At 43.5% G+C, this 23,177-nt stretch overlaps 1 protein-coding gene and 1 pseudogene across 2 annotated transcripts; one reads left to right on the plus strand and one right to left on the minus strand.

Moving 5' to 3' along the window:
- Positions 1-9,810: 9,810 nt before the first annotated feature.
- Positions 9,811-20,080, minus strand: LOC310770659 (septin-2B-like; the record flags this gene model as incomplete). The annotated part of the gene is made up of 4 exons (XM_083631839.1): positions 9,811-9,892; positions 10,261-10,464; positions 18,678-19,735; positions 20,057-20,080. The coding sequence occupies 4 exons, from the start codon at positions 20,078-20,080 to the stop codon at positions 9,811-9,813; spliced, it is 1,368 nt and encodes a 455-aa protein (XP_083487965.1).
- Positions 20,081-20,173: 93 nt separating this feature from the next.
- LOC310770668 (ubiquitin-conjugating enzyme E2 G2 pseudogene) lies at positions 20,174-20,710 on the plus strand (annotated as a pseudogene). The gene has a single exon. The product of its transcript is annotated as a ubiquitin-conjugating enzyme E2 G2 pseudogene (transcript).
- Positions 20,711-23,177: the final 2,467 nt, after the last annotated feature.

Raw genomic sequence — 23,177 nt, forward strand, 5'->3', positions numbered from 1 at the left:
AACTATAGAAATGATCCCTGAATATAGTCATGAGCATATTGCTGGGCACCGGGACCTTTCGATCCGGTGCCCTGATGGGGGGCGGGACGTGAGAGGCTACGCCCCCCCGCCGCATGGACAGTTCCGTAGAAGCTGTGCATGCTGGGGAAGAACTTCTTACGCAAGCTCCGCCTACTGACGCGCTGTTGTATCGAAGTAACCCCCCCCCCCCCCTGCCGTGCGCCTTTCGCAGGCTGGGGGGACTGCGGAGGTAACGTTTTCTCTCGAGACGCACGTGGACTTGTCCGACAGTGCGGCCCCCCAGGTGAGCTCCCGACCAGCAATGAGCCGTTGGTGCCATTGATGGTGGGCTGTCCTAGGAGCCTCTAGCCGAGGCCAGGCCGTAGCCATGGACCAAGGCGAGCCTTGATGCTGGGTATGAGACCCTGGGCGAGCTCCCGACCGAACTCGGGCCTTGGGCACCGAGGACGGTGGGTCTAAAGCTACAAGCCGCAGGCTGGAACTAAGCCCAGCCTTGGTGAGCCAACCGGTGGGCTTGACCTGGGCGCTGCCAACCGAGGCCAGGCCGCGGCCATGGACCAAGGTGCGCTGTGCCCCCAGCCAGGCTCCCTGCGCTTGCAGGGGGCGCCCCAACAAGGGAGTGCGACCCATGGAGAGCTCCCAACCACCCCGGGCCTTGGGCACCAAGGGCGGTGGGCTTGTCCTTAGAGCTACAAGCCAAAGGCTGGCACTGAGCCCAGACCTTGGCGAGCTGTAAGCCCTGCTGGACGCATAGCGCCAGCAAGGAGCAGTATGTCTATTGTAGCGGAGGTATCTCGCACCCAATGTACTTAGCACACAGGTACTAACTGCACGGGTGCACGCCAGCTATCTGCAGAATGCTATCGTTCTGTGCTAAACAGTACTAAATATTGCTATCTGCACCTATGCAAGGCAAGCTAGCTTTAACACTTCTTTGAGAGCGGACCTTGGTCAGCTCTAAAGAGCTTAGCTGCGGACAAAACCGAAGGTTCAAGGCGCCTGTGCAGCGTGCTCGTGCCCAAGGCCGAACACGCACTTAACGTGCCGATTCATACTCGGCCAAGTAGTTTTACACACGGCCCATCCCCTCCCTGACCTTCCCTGCTCAGTAGCAAGAGGAAGCAGGAAGCTAACCACTAATAGCAAGCTCCCGCAGGGCGCACCCTAATAGCGGGAGTAATGCTTAAGCAAGCTAGCAAGAAGCACAGGCTAGACAGTAAGCAACCCAGAGGCTAGCGAACGTGCGCGTGCAATGGTAACGTAAGCGGCAATAGCCCATCCCGAAGGGGGGGCACCAATACCCACAACCTGTTAACCCGAGAGAACAGATGTGGAAGCCACTAGCTAAGCTAGCATAGCACTGAGAGACAAGCGTGCGCTAACACAAGCCTGCGCACAGGCCGGTGCAGCGCGTCTCCACCCTGAGTAACACGGGGAAGCAAGCGTGACCGCAAGCAAAGGCCAGCGGCCCGCGAAGCTAGTCAATCTCAGAAGAAACTCCTCAGCGGGAGTTGCGATCTAGTAGATGCTAATTGCACGAGGCAAGCAACACTTAGCAGACAAGCAAGCTGGCTAAGATGGCGTAAGTACTGAGAGAAGCGGCCCACACAAGGTGCGGGGCGAGCTCACCTAGCTAGCGAATCGCCCAGCTAAAATCTCAGACGCCAGTAAAAGCTACACTACAATTATGTAGGTCCCAGCAACGCCTGTGCGGCGTGCTCCTGCCCTTAGGCATGCACACATCAAATTAATTGTGCCGGTCATAACCGGTAGCCTCACAGCTAATACAGCACCTAGCTGTTCCCCCCTCTCTCTGTCTAACAGGAAAACGGGGTTACACATCGCTAGATACTGGCTGCACGGGAGCAAGCTAGCTAACTAGCTATTTCACTGAAGAGCATGGCTACTAGCTACTACTCTCGCTTAAGGCGCGCCCTACACAGAGGTAGCTGGCGCGAAGAACTTAGCACACAGACACTAACTGCACGTGTGCACGTTAGCTATCTGCCACAATAACCGGGTGCGTTACCCTGTCTGGGGACGCAGCCAGATATGGAGTGCTACAAGGTAGTCCAAGCTAGCTGCACTGAGCAAACTAGCTAACTATCTAACGCGCGCGCTCTAAAGCCGGCGTTCCTAAAGTACCTAGCAACAGAACAACCGCACGGATGCAGCTAGCTATCTGTGACAACTGTGCTATTTAGCCTGTTGTTCTAGTGCTAACGGTACAAGCTATTCTGCATGTATGCAAACCTAGCTAGAGTTATGAGTGCAGACCTGAGTCATGCGCTCAAGCCTAACAACGTTACCCCGTTTCCGGGGAAACGTTTCACATCGACTGCACGGCGGCAGTCTGACAACAGTTAACTAAGGAAGATACTCTTAGCTTTTTAGATGACTTGTTCCGACGCCGCAGGGTGAAGGGTACAGGGTCGGTCTCCGAAGCCTGCTTTATCCTGTCCACGCGACCCTCTTGAGGTGGGCAAGTCAGCCGGAACGAGCCTAGTATCTAAAGCTATATAATATAACTCCTCGTTAACCGCGGAGCTTTCACAAAACACGTCTTCACAGCGGGTGGAAGAAAGCAGAAGTGATTATTCCCTGGGCTGGCAGGACGTGACGTAGTCACGTGGATCCGTGTCAGTCCCAGGGGGTACCACGCCACCTACGGGTGGGTGGTCAGGTTTTAATGAAAAGTAATTTTGGAGCAAAATAACAGTCTTCCATAGAGCTGCGTTGCAGCGTTTAAGGCACTAGTGAGAGCTTGAGTTCGAAACGAAGTAAAACGCTAAATTAGCGCTTTTGGGAAGATAGAGCCCTGTCTGTTTTACCTGGTCACTAGTACTGTACTGTCACAGGAAGTGTAAACACAATAGGAAGTAACTGGCTGACCCCTGTGTTGGAACATAAGGTGAATACAGGGATCAGGTTGTTTGTAAACAAACGGCTTCAACAGCTTATGGGGGCAACTGCCTGTTCGTTTTAAACAGCAGTTCAATGTGAAACCATGCCCTTTTGAACTCTAACTGCTCCTTCATACTTTAAGCTAGACACTCCATTTAATCTTTAAATGACTCGCCACTTTTAGGATGCTATCCAATTAAATCAGCTTTAATTTATCTTTTGTGCTGTTTAAGAAATCACAGTTTATGTTTTATGCTTTTTTCAACCTTTATAATGGGACCAGCCTTGAGTGTCTCACTCTAGCAGGCTGTACTTCTTACTAAATCCACACAAAACTGTGACAGTTCACACAACATTAACACATACATATATTATACATCAGACCCTTGAGCTAATTCTGCTCTCACACACAAAGTCAAAATATAAGCGATGTGATGTATAGTTTTTGTAATATTAACATTTGTTTGACACAACTCATATAGTTAAATGCTGCAGTGCCACCTGGAAGTGCTTTTTTCATTTCATTTCAAATTTTTATTAGGATTAACCCCTTGAGATGTATCATCTCGTTTTCGAGAGGGTCCCAACAAAGTCACATTCCATACAGTAACAAAAGGACAAACATCAGACAAAACTAAACTAACACAGACAAAAACAATACACAAGCACATAGAATTGCTGAGAAAAACAAAAAGAACGGCAGAGCAATCTCAAGACGGCCAGAATGGCCGATAACACAATGGATGGAGCACAGGGTACACAGTACAAACAGTAAATTTAGAAAAATAGCGACAGTTCAACGAAAGCAAGTACAGTCAGATTCCAGGTAAGATTTCAGGGTCAATTTAAACATAGGGAATGATGAGAGTGATCTAATTTCAACAGGTAGGTTATTCCAGTCAGCTGGGGCTTTAAACATAAACGATTTTTTACCAATGGTTTTGCGAACATGAGGGACGGAAAAATAACATTGAGTAGAATGCCGAACTAAATAATGTGAAGTAAAAGGTACAAGAAGATGTTTTAAATAAGATGGATAATTGAGATGAATACATTTGAAAATAAGTTGCAGCCAATGAAAATGTCTTCTTGTGATAAGAGGTGGAAAACTAAGTGCATCATACATGGTGCAATGGTGAGTGCGAAATGGACAACCAAGAACAAACCTACAGATTCTATTGTAAGCAATGTTAAGTGGAGCCAGGTCAGAATTAGATGCATTTTGGTAAATAACATCACAGTAGTCAAGCATAGGAAATATTAATTGAATGACAAGTTTCTTGCGGATAGAATGAGTAAAGCAATTTCGTGATCTATAAAGGACATTAAGGCCAAAGTTGACTTTGCGTAAGAGATGGGCAATGTGTGACTTGAATGAAAGTGTGGGATCAAGCCATACACCAAGATATTTTATATTATCAACTCTATGCAGAGGAGTACAGTCATTACAGGTAATAACACAGGTGTCAGAAATGGAATTTAATTTATATTTAGTGCCAAAAATCATAAGATAGGACTTACTTTTATTGAGTAATAGTTTATTGTGTGAAAGCCATTTCTGCAAGATATTGAAATCGGACTGAAGCGAAGATTGGATTTGTGATAGATTAGGTTTGGAAGTGAAAATGACGGTATCATCTGCATAAAGCTGAGCACAACAGTTATTGAAAATAAGAGGTAAATTATTAACAAAAATTGAGAAGAGAAGTGGTCCCAATGTTGATCCTTGGGGCACACCTCTTTCTTGAATCAATAAATCAGATGTGCACCCATGCAGCACAACACAGTGTTTTCTATTATGGAGATAGGCACTGAACCAAGCGACTGCAGGATTAGAGAGACCAATAGCATGAAGTTTATCAAGAAGTAGATAACGATCAACAAAATCAAAAGCTTTAGACAAATCAATAAATATTGCTCCTGTGAGCTCCCCCTTATCAGCTGCAGAAAACACATCATTAGTAAAGTTAAGTAAGGCAGTGGCTGTAGAATGTTTAGGTCTGAAACCAGATTGCAATGGTGATAGGATATCATTGGTAGTAAGATAATGAGAAAGCTGATTATAAATTAATTTTTCAAAAACTTTGGCAACAGAACAGATGATAGATATAGGTCTATAATTATTACGATCAAGTACATCACCACCTTTATGAATTGGGGTGATGCGTGCACATTTCCAGATAGCAGGTAGATCACATGAAGACAGAGAAAGATTAAATAGATCCGCAAGAGGATAAATGAGAATATGTGAAGCTAATTTAATGAAACGGTTTTCCAGACCATCAAGACCAGCACCACTGTTCACGTTTAGTTCGTTAATGACGTTCAGCACTTCAGTTGGTAAAATTTTTTGAAAAGAAAAATAACTATTACAAGGTAAATTACGATCAGGAGGACAAGTATTGAGATGGGAGTCAGGTAGTAGGGTTGAACAGACAGAGGAGAAATGTTGATTAAAAGATTGGGCTATAGATAATGAATCATGTATTATTGAGTTATCAACTTTAATTTGATTAATAGAATGTTTATCAGAGGTATTTATGATAGTTTTTATTTTATTCCAAAATCTCTTAGGGTTCTTGAAATCACGGGTGAGAGAGTCTTTATAATAATTGGATTTAGCATTGCGAGTACTAGTTTTACACAAATTTCTCAGCTGTCTGAATACTTCCCAATCAGCAACCTCCCTCGTCCTACGAAAGGTTGACCATGCTTTGTCTCTTTGCCTAAAGAGATAGATAAGGTCAGGACTGATCCAGGGAAGATGCTCACCCTTGACCTTAATAGTTCTCCACGGAGCATGTTTATCTATAACACCAGAAAACTCAGAAAGCAGAAAATCCCAAGCATCTTGTACATTAGGTATAAGTTGAAATCGATCCCAGTTAATAGCTAACAAATCATTAATAAATAAATCAGTATTCAATTTCTTATGTTGCCTGATATTGATTAATTTAGGTAAAGATTTGGGTAGTTTGATTTTCCAAACACAGTAAATAATTGAGTGATCACTGAAGCAATTGGGCAAAACCCCAGAACTTAAGGTTCTATTGGGATGTGAAACCAATATCCAGTCAATAAAGATTGAGTTCTAGTGGTAATGCGAGTTGGTTCATTAATTAGTTGGGAAACATTAAGGCTGCCAAGTAAATTTTTTATATTATTAGATGAATTGTCAAGCCAATTAATGTTGAAATCACCCAACAAAATAAGTTCATTTCTACAAGAAATGGAATTGATGGTGGAGATCAGGCAGTTGAAAGACTCAACAGGTGCAGAGGGTGGTCTGTATATGCTACCAATAGTTATATACTTGTTAGCATGTAAAATAACCTTAACAAAGACAGACTCAAAATGAAGAGGCACAACAGAAGGAGTGACTAATTCTGATGCAAGGTCAGAGGAGATGTACTGTATATAGCCACACCCCCACCCCTGGAACACCTATCACATCTAAAAAGTACATAATTTAAAATATTAAGTTCACTGTCAGAAACGCTGCTGTTAAGCCACGTTTCAGAAAGAGTAATGATGTTAGGCTTATGTAGGAGAACCCATGCACGGAGTAGGTCAATTTTAGGCAGGAGACTCCTGATATTAATGTGAATGATTTTTAATCCTTTTTCATCCATAAAAGAAATGAAAAACTAACAGTGTACTGTAAATAATCAAAAGTAAGTATGAAAATTGGATCCAAAGATGAAGAAGCAGATTGTAGAGATTGCAAGATTCATTGGTCACATCAAACACAACCAGGGCCGTAGCTAGCTATGAGGACGGGGAGGTCAGTGAGCGAGTGAACGACAGACAGTGAGTGACACTGACAGATTTTTTAGCAACAACCAAGAAAGTAAGTGTCTAGTCTGTCTCTTAAGTAATGTTACCTGTGTGACACGTTGGGATGCTACTGGCTAATCATGCATGATGCCAATTGCCAAGCTCCCGAAGTCAGGTATGCAGGTGGCTATATGGTTTCAGTTTCATGACCCAATAAGTAACAAAAAGAGGTGGTGTAAAGTTAAAAACAACATAATATATTTTATTTTATTTTTCAATTGTTCCTATCAGGAATAAATAAATGTCCCTCTGTATGTTTTTTTTATTATCGATGATGACTTTGTGTGTTGTGTACGGCTTGGGTTGTGTACCTGTGTTTGTAGGTGTCATTTTGATATGAATTTGGCTAAAACAGTTTGTGTTTGTTAGTTACAATTATGTTGACAGGAGAGCTGAGCAGGTGGTGACATGAAAGAGAATATACTGAATAATGACATCACAACAGTATAATCCTAATGTTGATTTAAAATTATATATTACTCTAAATATGGCTTAAAAAGGGGGGGGGAAAAACTAAAAAAAATTTCATCCGCCTCCCCTTGCTGGACCTCCCCTATTTTGGAACTCTGGCTACGGCCCTGAACACAACACACACAGACACAAAACAGAAAACACAAAAACAACCAGTACCACTCAAGAACGGCACAGCAACCCAGGACACCATGTCCCAGAGCATTTCAATGAGCAAAAAAATAACTCAAGACTCAGTCTGCATTCAAAAGAAAGAAAAGAGGAGGGCCAGCAAGAAATAAATAAAAAAACAATGCAATTATCATTATTATTATCACTACCAATAGTATAATTGCATCAACGCTATTTACCCCCCCCCCCCCCAGAAATGACCGACTCACACGCTAGATAGAAAATGACGCAATCAGCTATGCGACAGTAGGACTATGCGACAGCAAGTTGTAAACAAACAAACGGAGGTGAATTACTTGTTGCTTCAAAAACAACTAGCGTTTAGCGAAATAAAGGTTCAAACAGGTAAGACAACAAGCACCTCCTGCAATAACAACACACCATCAATCGCATCCCGCGACAAATAAACATAGAAAGCAAGAGAGAAAAAAAAAAAAAAACTTAGTCAGAAAAAAGCATTAACGCCAGTAAGATAAACTGATGGTGAAAAGGCTGCTATGCTAACGTAGCAATTAGCATAGCTAGCTTCGGAAACCTCGAAAACAAACCTCGCCCAATAGGCAAAATTAGAAATTGCTTGATCTCGAAGACGAAGCAGACATGAAGGCATCTTCGGCGAGTTTATAGCAGCTGAAAGACTGCAGTTTGCCAGCAACCGTGACACACAAAGTGCAAGGATAGCGAAGATAGTACTTCAAATTGAGCTCACGGAGCTTGCTTTTGACGGGATCAAAGCGCTTGCGCCTCTTAACGAGATCAGCACTGAAGTCCGGATAAATGAAGATACGGGCTCCGTTGTATTCAAGGATCTTCTTTTCCCTGGCAAGGCGAAGGATTTTCACTTTATCCTGGAAGTTGAGCAGGTTAATCATGATAGACCTGGGTCTGTCACGGTCAGACTGACGGACGGTGGGAGAGCGGTGAGCCCTTTCAATAATCGGCGGAATGGTGAAGTTATCACGTCCCAAAAGCTGTGGGATCAGCTTTTTGTTGAGAAAGCCTTGAGAAATCTTAAGTCCTTCCTTACGAGACAGTCTAAGCTGTTTGTGTTCGCTAAGTTATCTAACCAGAAAGCGAACAAACTTACGTTACTGTTAACGTCCCAGCAATACTTCCACAGGGTCAAACAATGAGACGAAGGCCTTCATTATAGGCGGAAGATGGTGCAAGACGGCCTCTTCACGAGTAGTCCAAAAGTGAATGGCAGTAAATTAGCTCAATCTTCTACCTAGTCTATTGCAAACTAGTTCAGGGGAAGGTTAGTTACACCCTGCTAGCTCTTTTTTTTAAACCCCTGCCCTCCGGTAGGAGCCACAGTTTCTTAAGTGCAGGAACATCACATAATGAGGCTGTTCGTTATTTGACCTCTGACACGTACTTTTACCCTGCACTTTGAATGCAGACTGCAGCAGCACAATACAACACGCACCTTAAACAAATATAGTAGTATGCACTTTACAATGGTTCTCACCATATTTTAGCTATGTTTGAAATTGAATGTATGAATTGGATAATTGTTTTTGTTGTTCTTATTTCTTTTTTTTATCACCTGTGTGTTTTCTGTCTGTTTTTAAGAGCTGCACTGAACTAAATTCCTATCAACTCTGTTGACATGGCAATAAAGTATTGAATCTTGAGTCTGTAAACTACTGTCTACAATGATTTCCCTTCTACATCTTACTTATTTCCCTTCAGTATGCTGATTAAAGAACTGGGGGTGGAGAGGAACGTCCCTAGCCAGCAGGTGGCCAAGAAATGGGAAAATCTGAAAAAACAATACAAGGTGTGGTATCAAAGTTAAAGCTGTTTTAAAGTGAGGGGACACAACACAGGCTAGTAAAAAGTTTAGTTATGTGTTGGTTATTTCTCTCCAAGAATTAAACTGTCCGCCGACAGGCACAGCAACAGAGGAGAGGCTACATAGCCTTTTTATGAGGTGATGGATGAGCCACTAGTGGAAAGGCCATCAATGTCTCCCTAGTTGCCTCATTAGATGAGGAGGCAGGTCCATCAGGGGCAGCCCAGTCAGAAGCAGGTCATCTGGCATCCTGGAGGCAGAGAAGGAGGAGAGAGAGGGCTGCTGCTTCTCACTGTTTGATCAACTAATTGATAAGTTGTAATAGTAGAATGAGATGGAGGGTATATATAGAGAACATATTAATTAGTCGTTCTTCATACAGTAATTAATTTTTGAAATGTTTCCCACTAGGTTTTGATTTTTATGGTATGTTCATGAAATCAAATTTAATTAATAGGGTGCTCAGCATTCAGTCTTCAATTTATAGTAGGAGAAGTAGCTACAATACTTTAATGTAACGAGTGTAGTCCAGCTGCTGTTACTTTAAAGTGACATAAGATGGGGGGGGGGGGGGGGGGGGGTGGTAGAGTCCTTAGTAGAGGGGGCTTTCAGGCCTTGTTGATAAGGCCGATGGCAGTTGGGAAGAACCTGTTCTTGTGGCTAGAGGTTTTGGTCATGACAGACCTGTCTCTTGGTGCAGGGGAGCATTTCAAAGAGATTGTGTCAGGGGTGGGAGGGGTCGGCCATGATTTTATGAAACCGCTTCAGTCGGTGTGGCGGTGTGCAGGTCCTGAATGGATGGCAGGTTGCATCCGATCACCTTCTCAGCACAGCGGATGGTGTGCTAGAGTATGTTCATGTCATTGAGAAAGGCAGCACCATTCCAGACGGTGATGGAGTAGGTAAGGATGGACCCAACGATGGAGGTGTAGAAGTGCACCATCGTTGCCTTTGGCACTTTGAATTTCTTCAGCTACCACATGAAGTATATCCTCTGTTGTGCCTTCTTGATGAGAGCTCTGATGTTAAGCTCCCATTTATTTCAGTTCCTGGCTGACAATGTTTCCAGGAAGTGGAAGGACTCCACAGTGTTGAATGGGGAGTCACCCACTGTCTTCTGCGCATTTAGCACCAGGTTGTTTTGACTGCACAAAGTCACCAGATGGTCGACATCCTGCCGGTACTCAGACTCGTCTCCATTCAAGATGAACCCTATGAGGGTGGTGTCATCTGCGAACTTCAGGAACTTGATGGACTGTTGACTGGAGATGCAGGTGTTGGTGTACAGGAAGAATAAGTATGGAGAGAGGACACTGCCCTGGGTGGCACCGGTGCTGACTGTGAGTCATTGATGTGCTTTCCCAGCCTCAGGTGTTGCTTCCTGTCAGTCAGGAAGTCTGTGGTCCATCTGCATATGGAATCGGGTGCACAGCTGGGAGAGCTTCTCCTTAGGGCCTTGTCTTTTTCAGGAGGGGGATTATAGTTGATGTCTTGAAGCAGGCTGGTGGCAGGTCTCCAGTGAGGTGTTGAAAATGTTGGTGAACACTGGAGCCAGCTGGTCAGCACAGCGCTTCAGGGCAGAGGGTGATACAGAGTCAGGTCCAGCTGATTTTGTTGTTTTCTGTTTCCTAAAAAGCATGTTCACCTCCCTCTCCTGCACAGAGAGGTGAGGGGGGAGGAGGGGAGTTGGTGGTTTGGCACAGATGAGATGTGTCATGGCAGTGGCGTCGTTAGGCTTGGGCTTTCCGGGGCTATAGCTATAGCCTGACATGATAAACCTTACCCATGTAGCTACAAGCTACAATATATATATATATATATATATATATATATATATATATATATATATATATATATATATATATATATATATATATATATACACACACAAAAATAAGAATAGCTGGGCCCCCCCTCTATTCATCTCTCATTCATGCTTTGAAGCCCTATTTTTTTTTATTGGTGATCAGAAATGCATGTAACATACAACCTTTATTTTGAAAATACCCTTAAGTCTAGAGGAAGTTACTCATCTACACTCCTGGATTGATCACCCAGGAAATGTATTTCTCCCTGGGAGTGTCAGACTGACAATAGAGACCATCAGTGAGCCAAGATAGATGAAGTCTCTTTTCTATAGTAAGGTGTTAGAAACACCATGATCATTGAGTTGGTTGAAAAACGAAGTCTTTATTTGAAGTTATATTTTGTAAATGAACTTCTTCATTAGTCAACCAGAGTTTACTATAGAAGTGAACATCATGTGCCCTGCATCCAATGTATTGGGTACCTGTAATCATCATTGTAGGGGGATACTGAGCTGAGGTGTAAACTACTACTGCTAAGCTGTTTGGTAATGGGTCTGTTGATATGCAGATTCCCACTAGCATAATGCTAAGTGGCTAGCCATTTAGGTAATGTGTTAAATGGTAGCCTATGTTTAGAATAGCCACTGATATGCCTGTTGCAGTGTTGCTTGTGTAACAGTGTTGTGTTGGTGGCATTTGCAGCAACCCATGTTAAGGGCTTGCCCAGGGGTGGATTCGAAGTTCCGACCTTCGGCTTGGGAATCGGACACGCTAACCACTTCACCAAGAGAGCTAGCTCCCTTGGCAGAGCTGATTAACATGCCTTTATACTGGGGGAGTGAGTTTAACCAACCTACTTGCTACCAACGGTTACACTCACCCCCTTAAACTCACTCCACACCCACTGGGCATCTGGGTTCACGGCATCAATGTAACGGCCTTGTGTTGGTGGTACTTGCAGCAACCCATGTTAAGGGCTTGCCCAGGGGTGGATTCGAACTGCCGAGCTTCGGCTTGCTGGACGGACACGCTAACCACTGCACCAAGAGAGCTAGCTCCCTTGGCGGAACTGATTAACGTGCCTTTATACTGGGGGAGTGAGTTTAACCAACCTACTCGAACCAACCTACTCACTACCACTCGGGACTCACAAGGAATCGGCGCTGATTCACTCCGGTTACACTTGCTATGTGTGAAGAAGGTTAGCTTTAGTCATGGTTGCCATACAGTTTATAAAGTTAATTCCTTTAACTTCTTTGGTAACTCATTAACCTCAAGTCACTCTTACGCCGGCATTCCACTGGTTGCATTGCGTTGCTTTGCGGCTGAGCTCCGGTTTTGCTCCGTGCTCTGTGCTGCGGCAACACTCACTGGCTGCGTGTAGAGCACGTCACGGCTCAGCTGCGCCAGACAGCTAGAGTGACGAGACCGACAGGTTATCACTGTAAAATCGAGCGAGACAATTTGTATGTGGGATAAATACAACGACAAACAGGCAGAAGATCATTGTTCCCAACTGGAGGAGCAGAGGAGGGGTGGATTTGCTTGGTGTTGTTCTTGTAAAAAGGATGTGTTGTGTCATATATTATTTTGTGGTTTTCCACTTCAATTATGAACTTTTCCTCATACATATTTGTCCTCTGGCTTGATATTGAATGCTGTAAACACCTCTGCCCTGTTGATTTCATGCCTGGCTCCGCCCAACTTGCTGCGGCTTTGCTCCGTCATCCGTGGAAAATAGAAGCCTTGCGTATCTTTTTCGGAGAGCTCCGGATCGTCGGAGCTGGCACGGAGTAGACACGCAACGCAGCGGAGTAGGTGGGAGTTGACACAATGATTAGAGTGGAAACGTATCGGCTCCGATGCCGTACCGCAGCGCAGACGGACCGAACACGGACCTAGTGGAATGTAGGCGTTAGATTATTGTTTTATTGATTTTGTGTGGAGGTGGAGTGGAGAACAGAGGAACTGTGGGAAGAAGCTGTATCTGCTAAGAAGTACACACACACACACACACACACACACACACACACACACACACACACACACACACACAGACAGACAGAAGAAGAAAGAAGAGTGAATCTGACAAATTGATTAAGCTTTAATAAAAGTATTTTTTTCCAACAGGTCCCTCAGTATTTAATTATACTTTAGATGAGTTTGTGTGTAGTGTATAGTTCGGATTGTATTTTTTGGCTCTCACCCAGCTCTCGCTTGTAGGCTATATCGATAGCTTTGTCTTTTTATTTTTTTCCACAAAACGATATGACCGGGTCATAGCAAAAAGTTTGGCCAGGACGGGGGTTGTTGGGTTAGTTAGTTAGTTAGTTAGTTAGTTAGTTTATTTCGATCAGAAAGAAAAGAATATTCACAGAATAGAAAAAAAACAGAAAAACAAAACAAAAGATACATAAGGCTGACCGAAAGGGTTTTAGGGCTGAAGCTAGCTAGCTTATTAAATGCCCTTACCCTTATTCCTTTACGTTATATGTAAAGATATGCAGTACATATGCATACACATGGATACATACATGCATTGATTTACACACACAAATAGCACTAATTATTCATACATGCCTATACGCACATAGGCTACCTACCAGATATACATATAATTACACATACTAGCTAATACCAAACATACTACAGGAAATACAAGTGACCCATAAGTCCTGATTTTGTACCATCACGTCTATACTTCTCCAGAATAATGTTTCTATACTTTTTTTTGAATTGCACAAGATTTTTACTTTCTTTGATCTCGTCAGGTAATTTATTCCACAGTTTCACACCACAGACAGATACGCACATGCTCTTCAGAGTGCTATGAACAATTGGTTGTTTGAAATTCAATCTCCCTCTCAGCTCATAACCACCTTCTCTATCACTGAACTGTTTTTGTATATTACCAGGAAGTAAATTATGTCGCGCTTTATACAGAGTTTGGGCGGTTTTGAACTCCACCAGATCCCAAAACTTCAGCGTCTTTGATTTATGAAACAGTACATTTGTGTGCTCATGATAACCTACCTTATTCACTATCCTTATTGCTCTCTTTTGCATGTTGCATATTGTCTTTAAGTTGCTTCTATAGGTGTTTCCCCATACTTCAACACAATAATTCAAGTATGGTAAGAAGAGTGTACAGTACAGTGTTTGCAATGATTTGATGTTCAAAAAGTGCCTTGTTTTGCATAGAATCCCCACAGTGCTTGCTAACTTGGACCTGATATATCTGATATGTGGTTTCCAGCTAAAGTTGTGGTCGATTATTACTCCTAAAAATGTGTTCTCATGTACTCTTTCTAGTTTAACACTGTCAATCATTAGTTCTACGGGAGTATTCAGATGTTTATTGGTTTTGCCAAAGATCATAAATTTAGTTTTTTTTGTGTTTAATGATAGTTTATTTGCATCGAACCACAACTTTAGCTTCCCCAATTCAACTGTGACAGCCTCTAACAGCTGCTGAAGATTTTCACCTACACAGAATATATTTGTGTCATCAGCAAAAATTACATATTTCAATATTTTTGAAACATTGCATATATCATTAATGTACAGTATAAACAGTTTTGGTCCTAAAATCGACCCTTGTGGTACACCGCAAGTAATTTCTAAGGGAGAAGATGTTGTAATGCCCACCTGCACAAACTGTTTTCTGTTTTCAATGTAACTTTTTAGCCAATTTAGCCCCACCCCTCTGATCCCATACCTCTCTAGTTTTTGTATTAGAATATCATGATTTATTGTGTCAAACGCTTTCTTCAGATCAATGAAAACACCCACTGCATATTTCTTATTGTCAATTGTACTTGTTAACTCTTCCACTAAATCCGTTAGAGCCATGGCAGTTGACCTGTTTGTTCTAAAGCCATACTGACTGTCTGTAAGCAATTCATATTTTTCAATGAAGCTGTCCAACCGTGCAACAAAGAGTTTCTCCAGAATTTTAGAAAACTGGGAGAGTAATGAGATTGGTCTATAGTTAGTAAAAATATTTTTTTCTCCTGCTTTGTATACTGGTGTCACTTTGGCAGTTTTCATTTTGCTAGGAAAGCAGCCCAAGTTGAATGACAGATTACTGATGTATGTTAAGGGGTCTACGATAGTATCAATTACTTGCTTTATTAAGGTCATGTCGAGACCATTCCAGTCCGTAGATGTTTTATTCTTAAATTTATTGACCACATCAATTATTTCATTTCTATTTGTCTCTCTCAAAAAGATGGTGGCTGGATTCCTCTCTCCATGGAACTTTTCAACACCTCCCCCTTGTGGAGGGTTTATTTCCATCGCCAGTCGGGGCCCCACATTTACAAAGAAGTTATTGAAGCCGTCCACCAAATCCTTTTTATTAGTGATTGTTTTACCATTTTCTATAAAATAGTCTGGGAAGTAGGAGCTAGTTTTTTTATTTCTAATAATTGAATTTAATATATTCCATGTACCCCTAATATTATCTTTGTTATTTTCTAACACTCTATTATAATAATCCTTCTTACATTTTCTAAGGATATCAGTTAATTTGTTTTTATATAATTTATATTTAGTTTCTTTTTCTCTAGTTCTGTGTTTTATAAATTCCTTGTACAAGGTGTTCTTTTTTTTACAGGCATTTAGTAGTCCCTTTGTGATCCATGGTTTATCAGGGCTTTTAGATGTATGGTTGCTTTGTTGCATTGGACAGCTTCTATCATAAATGGTCAAGAACGTTTCCAAGAAAGAGTCATAAGCAGGATCAACATCCACTGCTTCATATACTTTTCTCCAGTCCTGTCTCAGCAGTTCAGATCTCAATACTTCAAGGGTATTCTCCGTTCTTATTCTCCTCTGTCTTACTACATTTTCCTTTTTAAGCCTTTTATATTCACAATCATAAATAACAAACACTGGCAGATGGTCACTTATATCATTTATTAGTAGTCCACTGGTCATATTGTTAGTATAGTTATATAGTATAGGTATAGTTGCTGAATTCCAAAAAGCAAAAATAAATAAATAGATCAAATAAAATAAATATATATTTGATCCATTCAAATTTGTATGACCCTCCCCTGGACTCAAATTAATAACATTGTACCCACCCTGAGACTAAATTTTAAAAAGCATCTCCTCCATTATTTTACTCCAGTGACCCCTTCCATAAATAACGAACGTTCCCTTGGAGAGATTTCATGTTGTGTTAACAGCGGTGGATAAATTGCTTCTGGCCTGGGCAAAGTTTGCACTTTACCGTCACATTGAAGATAATTCACATGGTTTACAGTTAATTATAAATGTTTCCAGAGTGGGGGAACAGTATTGCAGGATCACTGACACATATATGCACCTAAGATGAAGATAACTCCCTTTTTCTACCCATCAGTGGCTGAAGTTCGTTCAGTTTATTTCCCAGTGAGCGGACATTGGAGAGGAATATTCTGGGTAGTGGCGTCCGATGTCCACATTGTCGAATCAGGACTCCTATAAAACCATCCTATACAAAGTACCAAAGGGGCACAGGTAAATGTAGTGTTTTGTGGAGTAAAAGTAGCACTGGCAACATAAGTGTAAGAGGAATAAATTAATGAAATGTGCATAAAGCACTGAGCAAGGTAAACTACAGTGTATTAGAAAGAGTATTACAAGGAGTACTTAAGAATTATTTTATTGGAATGTTCTTTTTCCACGGCATGTGGGCGGAGCCAGCGCCGTGGCTTCAGGGGTAAAATTCAGCTCATGCGTGAATTCTGTGTTCACGCGTGACTTCATCAGTGACATCATCAATGTCATAAATCACCGATTATGTCATCAGTGATGTCATCGGTGTGACATCATCGGGGATGGCAACCTTGTGATGTCATCAGTTAGCCTGGTGTCAAGCCCCTATGAATCAAATTTGCATAGCGATTCATATGGGTCTGGACGCAAGCTTTATCCACTGGCAGTTATTTCGGACAGATACTCTCCGAGATGCCTGATTGGCTGGTCGATGTAGGGGGTGGCGCAGCAACAACACATGTTACCTAGCTAGCCCCACTACCTGCTGCTCTAACGACTTCACCAGGATCAAAACGCCACTGTGAGTGGCCACTGAGGTTTTTTCGCCTGTTACTTAGTTCGAGTCACGCTCTTTCCAGTGAGCCCATCAGCTTTGAAATCCATTGGCCGGTTGGTGAGCTGCTTGTGGCTTGCAGCGAATGTTAATGTTTTATGGTGATTGCCAGTGTAGGTACCGGATGTGTTCGTAGCACTGGCGTAGCCAGACTTGGCACATTGGGTGTGCCACAGAAAGACAGGGTGTGCCAGGGGGCGAACCATTTGGTGGCGGCCGCCACCAAATGGCCCAAAAAATGTGGGCCTTTTCAAGCCAGATTGAGAGGAATATTAACATAGGACCATATGACCATAACCATCAATGTTTGCCCCTTTTCACACTGATTATTAGCAGATAGAAGCAATCAATTAAATTGTATTTTTTGGCAACATGTAAAACCACTTTGCGCAAGTTTGGTTGGCATGCAAGTTCGTCTACTGCAGAGAGATCTGTAGTCTTAATGTCCTCAGCCACCGGTGTGTTTTTGGCTGCGTCCCCCGCTGTTATTATTTATTTTTTTCCCCAATTTTTTTATCCAATTTTTTTTATCCCTCATTCATGCTCATTTAAATTTATTTATCCTGGTTGCTACTCCACACTCTGCCGATCTGGGGAGAGCCAAAACTGGCTCCATGCTTCCTCTGAGACATGGGCAGTAGCCAGCGGCTTCTTTTCACCTGACAGGGGGAAGCTTCACCGGTAGGACATAGCCACGTGGGAGGATCATGCTATTCCAACGAGTTCCCCTCCCTCTGAACAGACGCCCCTAACGACCAGAGGAGGCACCACTTCAGTGACCAGGATATTGCATGTTTTGGTGTGGGGTTCCTATATGAAGGAAACCCCCAGGGGGCATGGGGAGAACATGCACATGCACTTGTTGAGGGGGAGGGCGACGAGTCATCTTCTTCCTCGTCAACGTTTCTTGCCTTTGTCGAAAAAGCTTAAAAGCGAGCTCTGTTTCATGTCTTCTTGATTTGGCGCTGCGGCTGCATTTGTTTACTTTACTAGACAGCTGCTGAGCTTAGCTAGTTTCCCATGATGCTCTGGGGCACAGAGGCATAGCGAACAGTCGGACACTTACGCATGACAGCTGATGTGTTTTGCAGACAAACAAACAAAAAACTGTATCCCCCCCCTTTTTGGGTGTGCCAGCTGCCTGTGGGTGGCACTGGCCCACCCAGGCACACCCGTAGCTACGCCGTTGGTTCGTAGCAGACAGAATATTGAAGGCAAGAGACAAATCTCTTCTTTTTTGACAACAGCGCTCCCGCCATGATGTTGCAGTGGAACAACATATTAGCCTTCAGTTCTTATCAATTTAAGTTGTTTGTGGCAGAATCGTCGAAGTCATCCTGCTTTGCTACTGCGATTAACAGCAACTAACAGCAACCCATCAGTCGGGGCACAAAATTAATAATAAATACATAATCTTGCATCTAGAATTCATAAGGACTGGATAACATGCAAGTCATCAGTGATGTCATCGATGACAGTGATCGGTGTGACATCATTGGTGGTGACCCATGATCAATTTCTTTCGTGGGGACATAGAACTGTATGACTTTCTTTCCTTTGTGGGGACATAGAACTGTTCTGCTTCTGCATCTGGGCATGCATCTTGGCAATCAACTCCTGCATTCGTTTCAACTCAGCCTCCTTCTCATGCAAGATTATATCTTTGTCCATTTCCCCCAGCCCTGTTCGCTTCCTGCCACTCCGTTTGAGGAACTCCATGCGGAAGTTCTCGTAGTGAAGGTACTGGGTCACTTCCTGCAGATCATGCATGTGGGTGATCAGCATGGTGCGCAGCTTGAGTAAGTCATTGTGGTCTGGGTTCTCCACCTCCACCACTCCCCAGGGGTACTGGCGACCCAACACCTTCTTCCCCTTCGCCTCAATCTGCTGATTGTATCCTACCACTGCAAATGGGATGCTGGCCTTGAGGATCCTGGTCTGCTCTTTGAAGTTTTCATCCTCATCTGACTCTGCATCAGGAAGGTGGTAGATATTGATGCCATGTAACTCAATCTCATCCAGAATCCTGCGCTTGAGCCTCTCCTTCTCCCTGAGGGTGAGTGTGTCAGCTTTGGCAATGACAGGGACCACATTGACCTTATTGTGGATGGCCTTCATGAACTGGACATCTAGGGGCTTCAAGCCATGGCCCAGCGGGGAGATAAAATAGAGGCAGCAGTGAACTCTGTTGTCTACGATGTGTCTACGATCCAGACCACTCTCATCGTGGTGGTAACGCTCAAACTGGTCATCGATGTAATTGATAATAGTGTTGAAACAGTCCTGGCTGTTGATGGCGTCTCCGTATCCTGGCGTGTCAATCACATTAAGGCGGAGCTTCACTCCTCGCTCCTCAATTTCCACCGTAGACTCCTCAGTCTGAACCATCCGTTCTATCTTGTCTGCCGCTCCAGGGATGACTCTTTCTCTCTCAGGGTAGATGTCAGTGAGGAAGAGGCTGTTGATCAGAGTGGATTTTCCAAGTCCAGACTCACCAACGACCAAGAGGGTGAAATCAAAGCCCTTCTTTATGCACTTGTGATGAACCCGATTAGGCAGGTTAGCAAAACCAACGTACCCCGGGGTCTCGGGGAAGGTGAACTTCACCTTCTTCATTTTGTCTGCCTGAGAATTTATGTTGCTCTTTAAACCTTACAGACTTCCACGAGAGAGGTGCAGAGAGACTGGCTGGGGATGAACCGTAACCTTGTGGCGAACACCTCAAATTAATCAGATTCCTGCATAAGTAACATCAGTGAGTGATGTCATCAGTGATTATCTCATCAGTGATGTCACTCAAGTAATTGTGTGCTCGTAACCACCAATTCTATAAGTGATATGATGACATCATCATCAGTGAGTTATGACAGACACTAATGATGTCATACTCATTGTGACATCATCAGTGATGTCATAAATCCTTCCTGCAGAGGCTATAAGTAGGACCGGACTGGATCCAGTTTTGAGCATGCAAACTTCATCAGCTGTGGCTACAGCTGTGTTGCTTGGGAAAACACCCTTGGTTGTTTTTATAGTTTTTTCTCTTCGCCGTGAGTTGTGATAATGACCGGGACCGCACTGAAGAGACTAATGGCTGAATATAAAGAGATGACCCTGAACCCACCAGAGGGGATCGTAGCAGGTCCTGCCAACGAGGAAAACTACTTTGAATGGGAAGCGGTGATCACAGGTCCTCAGGACACGTGTTTTGAAGGTGGTGTGTTCCCAGCGGTCCTCAGTTTTCCATCTGATTATCCTCTTCGTCCTCCCAAGATGAGGTTCACCTGTGACATGTTTCACCCCAACATCTACCCAGATGGTCGTGTGTGCATCTCCATCCTCCACACTGCAGAAGATGACCCCACAGGCTACGAGAGCCATGCAGAGAGGTGGAGCCCGGTCTATTGCACCGAGAAGATTCTGCTGTCTGTGGTCAGCATGCTGGCAGACCCTAATGATGAGAGTGGAGCCAACGTCGATGCTGCTAAGATGTGGAGGGAGGACAGAGATCAGTTCTATCAGCGTGCCCAGACGATCGTACGCCAGTCCCTCTGCAAGACCCCACGACGACAGCACACAACATTCTGTGTGTGTTTATAAAACCTCCAAAACACTCAAGAACAAGACAAGCCGTTATTGGACTCGGTGGCTTGGTCTTGGTCTATACTCTATGTTGGCCACTTTCTTTTGGCGAACTGGCCACATATGGTATCATCAGCGACCTGGCCACTCTGCCCCGGAGTCGCGACATCTCCATTCACTCCAATGGACCAGTTTTTTACTTTTGGGAAGTAAGGTTCTGGATTATGGAGCACTGTTGAGTTGCAGCAGAATGGACCATTTGTGATGTATTAAGATGTTTAAATAATCAAATTGAATATTATCAGCTTTATTTTATGCATTCAAATGTAGCGCAAGCCCCCTTCCCGGATCTGCATTTTGAACCTCCGCTGACGCCACTCTTACTAGCTAGTGGCGACATATGACATCATCGGCCTGGCCACTTTCTTTCTTACACACAACCATATTATGACATCATCAGTGATAAATTACATCATTGTAGTGGCCAGGTAGTCCAACAGGTGACATCCTCAGTGATTTATGACATCATTGGTGATATTATATGACATCACTGAGCTGGCCACAGGCCAAGCTGTCTAGAACTGTATAGCCCCTTCTAAACATGCAGTGAAATCCGGATTATAACCAGCTGCTAGCTGGTCGGCCTGCATGTTTAGAAACAATTAGCCGCCTTATGCGCACTCTTGCGAGTGTGGATCATTACCATCTGAGCCCCTAGTACAGGATCCGCATTATTAGAAAAACGGCTGTTGTTTAACACCGGCAGCTCATGTTCCGGATCATGTGTCTGAGTGGGCGGATGGTTATATGGCACTTTACAAACCATTAATGTCCCAGTGATCATTATTTTCATGAATGGACGTAGCTTATTCACGTGGCTGGATTATTTGGAAGAGAGCCAAATTAGGTGAGTAAACAAGTAAAAGTTGAATCGTTTCTTTCTCCCCCATCTGCCAGTTTAGAAATGCAACAAGGAGATGATAGCCTACTACTTTTAGCCTACTGCATAGGCTAAAGTACCCGCTAACGTTCACGTAGCCTATTAATTAATTAATTGTTCGGGCAATCGCTTATATCAAGGGTTAAACAAGCAAACTCATGGTGCTGCAAACGGCTTGAATGGCTTATTTTCCTCCCGGCCTGTCTGTCTTGTAGGCTATGTAAAAATGCAAGAGAAATAAATTGAAAACTAGTCAGATATGACTTGAATGCCACTTGTAAAAACATTCATAGTGTAATGTTAGTGCGACGGTGCAACCACTATTTTGTCTGGCGGCTTTTGGGCGATGTAACAAAGGCAAGCGCTCACTTTTTCTGGCACATTGCTCCCCCACGTTATCGCCTGAATGCTTGGTTTGGTTACAGATTCGCTAAAGCTATTTCCACATCACATTTCTTTTTGTCGATACACCCTACCGCACCCCCTCCCCCCGCCCACTCTACTCGCTATCTATCGGCAGAGAGAATAGGGACCATTTCCAGCTGTTTCTAAACAAAGACTCCTCATGTCTAGAAAGGTAAAACCGGAAAATATCCTGCTCTGGCTAGCCGGACATGATCCAGATTTCATGTTTAGAAGAGGCTTATGACATAATCAGCGATCTAGCCACATATTCATCAGTGACCTGGCCGCCCCTATAGTGGCCACCTCATCGGCAACCTGGCCACTTTCTTTCGGTGACCTTCGTTTCTTTGTTTCTTATTTTCTTTCTTTCTTTCTTTCTTTCTTTCTTTCTTTCTTTCTTTCTTTCTTTCTTTCTTTCTTTCTTTCTTTCTTTCTTTCGTTTGGGGGGACATAGATACAGGCATACATGATACAGGCTTATAGACGCCTCAGCCCCCTATTGGCCACGCCATAAAAACAGTGAAACTATAAAGAGTAAAATTTTATATTTGAAGTATTATTTGGGGGAGGGAAATCATGTGATTGTGTTACTTCAGCAGAACTAAGGTGTTATGGTTTTGCGCGTTTAACGGTTTTAAGAGTGGCTGCCAACTCTGCCCAGAGAGCCATGGCTCCCTTTGGTCACCACCTTGATGGGCTTCCTCAGTGTCTTTGGATTCCTCCAATGCACCCACAATGCCCCGACCCACAGGCAGATATTATGGGCCATGGTGCAGGCTGTGATGACTTTTGGTTGCAAAAGTCACCTTAACAGGCAGACTCTGGAGAAACATGGCTCTCATCGGGCCGTCATCATTAGCTCGAGCACACTCCTTGCCCTGGACTGGTGAGTACAAAAGTTTCTCCTCACTAGGGCCCACATTTGGGTGAAAGTTGCAAAGCCGTAGCACGTACAGTATGCCTGATTTGTTATTTTTAAGTTTGAAACTTTAGACGGTCGCTGTAGTGCCACCATCAGGACTGTTGGCGCCAAATTCGCGTCGAAGAAGTGTGGAAAGTTTGGTTTATTTTCATGCATGGGAAGTCCAACTTCCCGGGGGAAGAAGAAGAAGAAGAAGATGAATATTGGCAAATACAATA

Source organism: Poromitra crassiceps (assembly GCF_964638095.1).
Source record: "Poromitra crassiceps genome assembly, chromosome: 2".
In the NCBI taxonomy this organism is placed as follows: Eukaryota; Metazoa; Chordata; class Actinopteri; order Beryciformes; family Melamphaidae; genus Poromitra; species Poromitra crassiceps.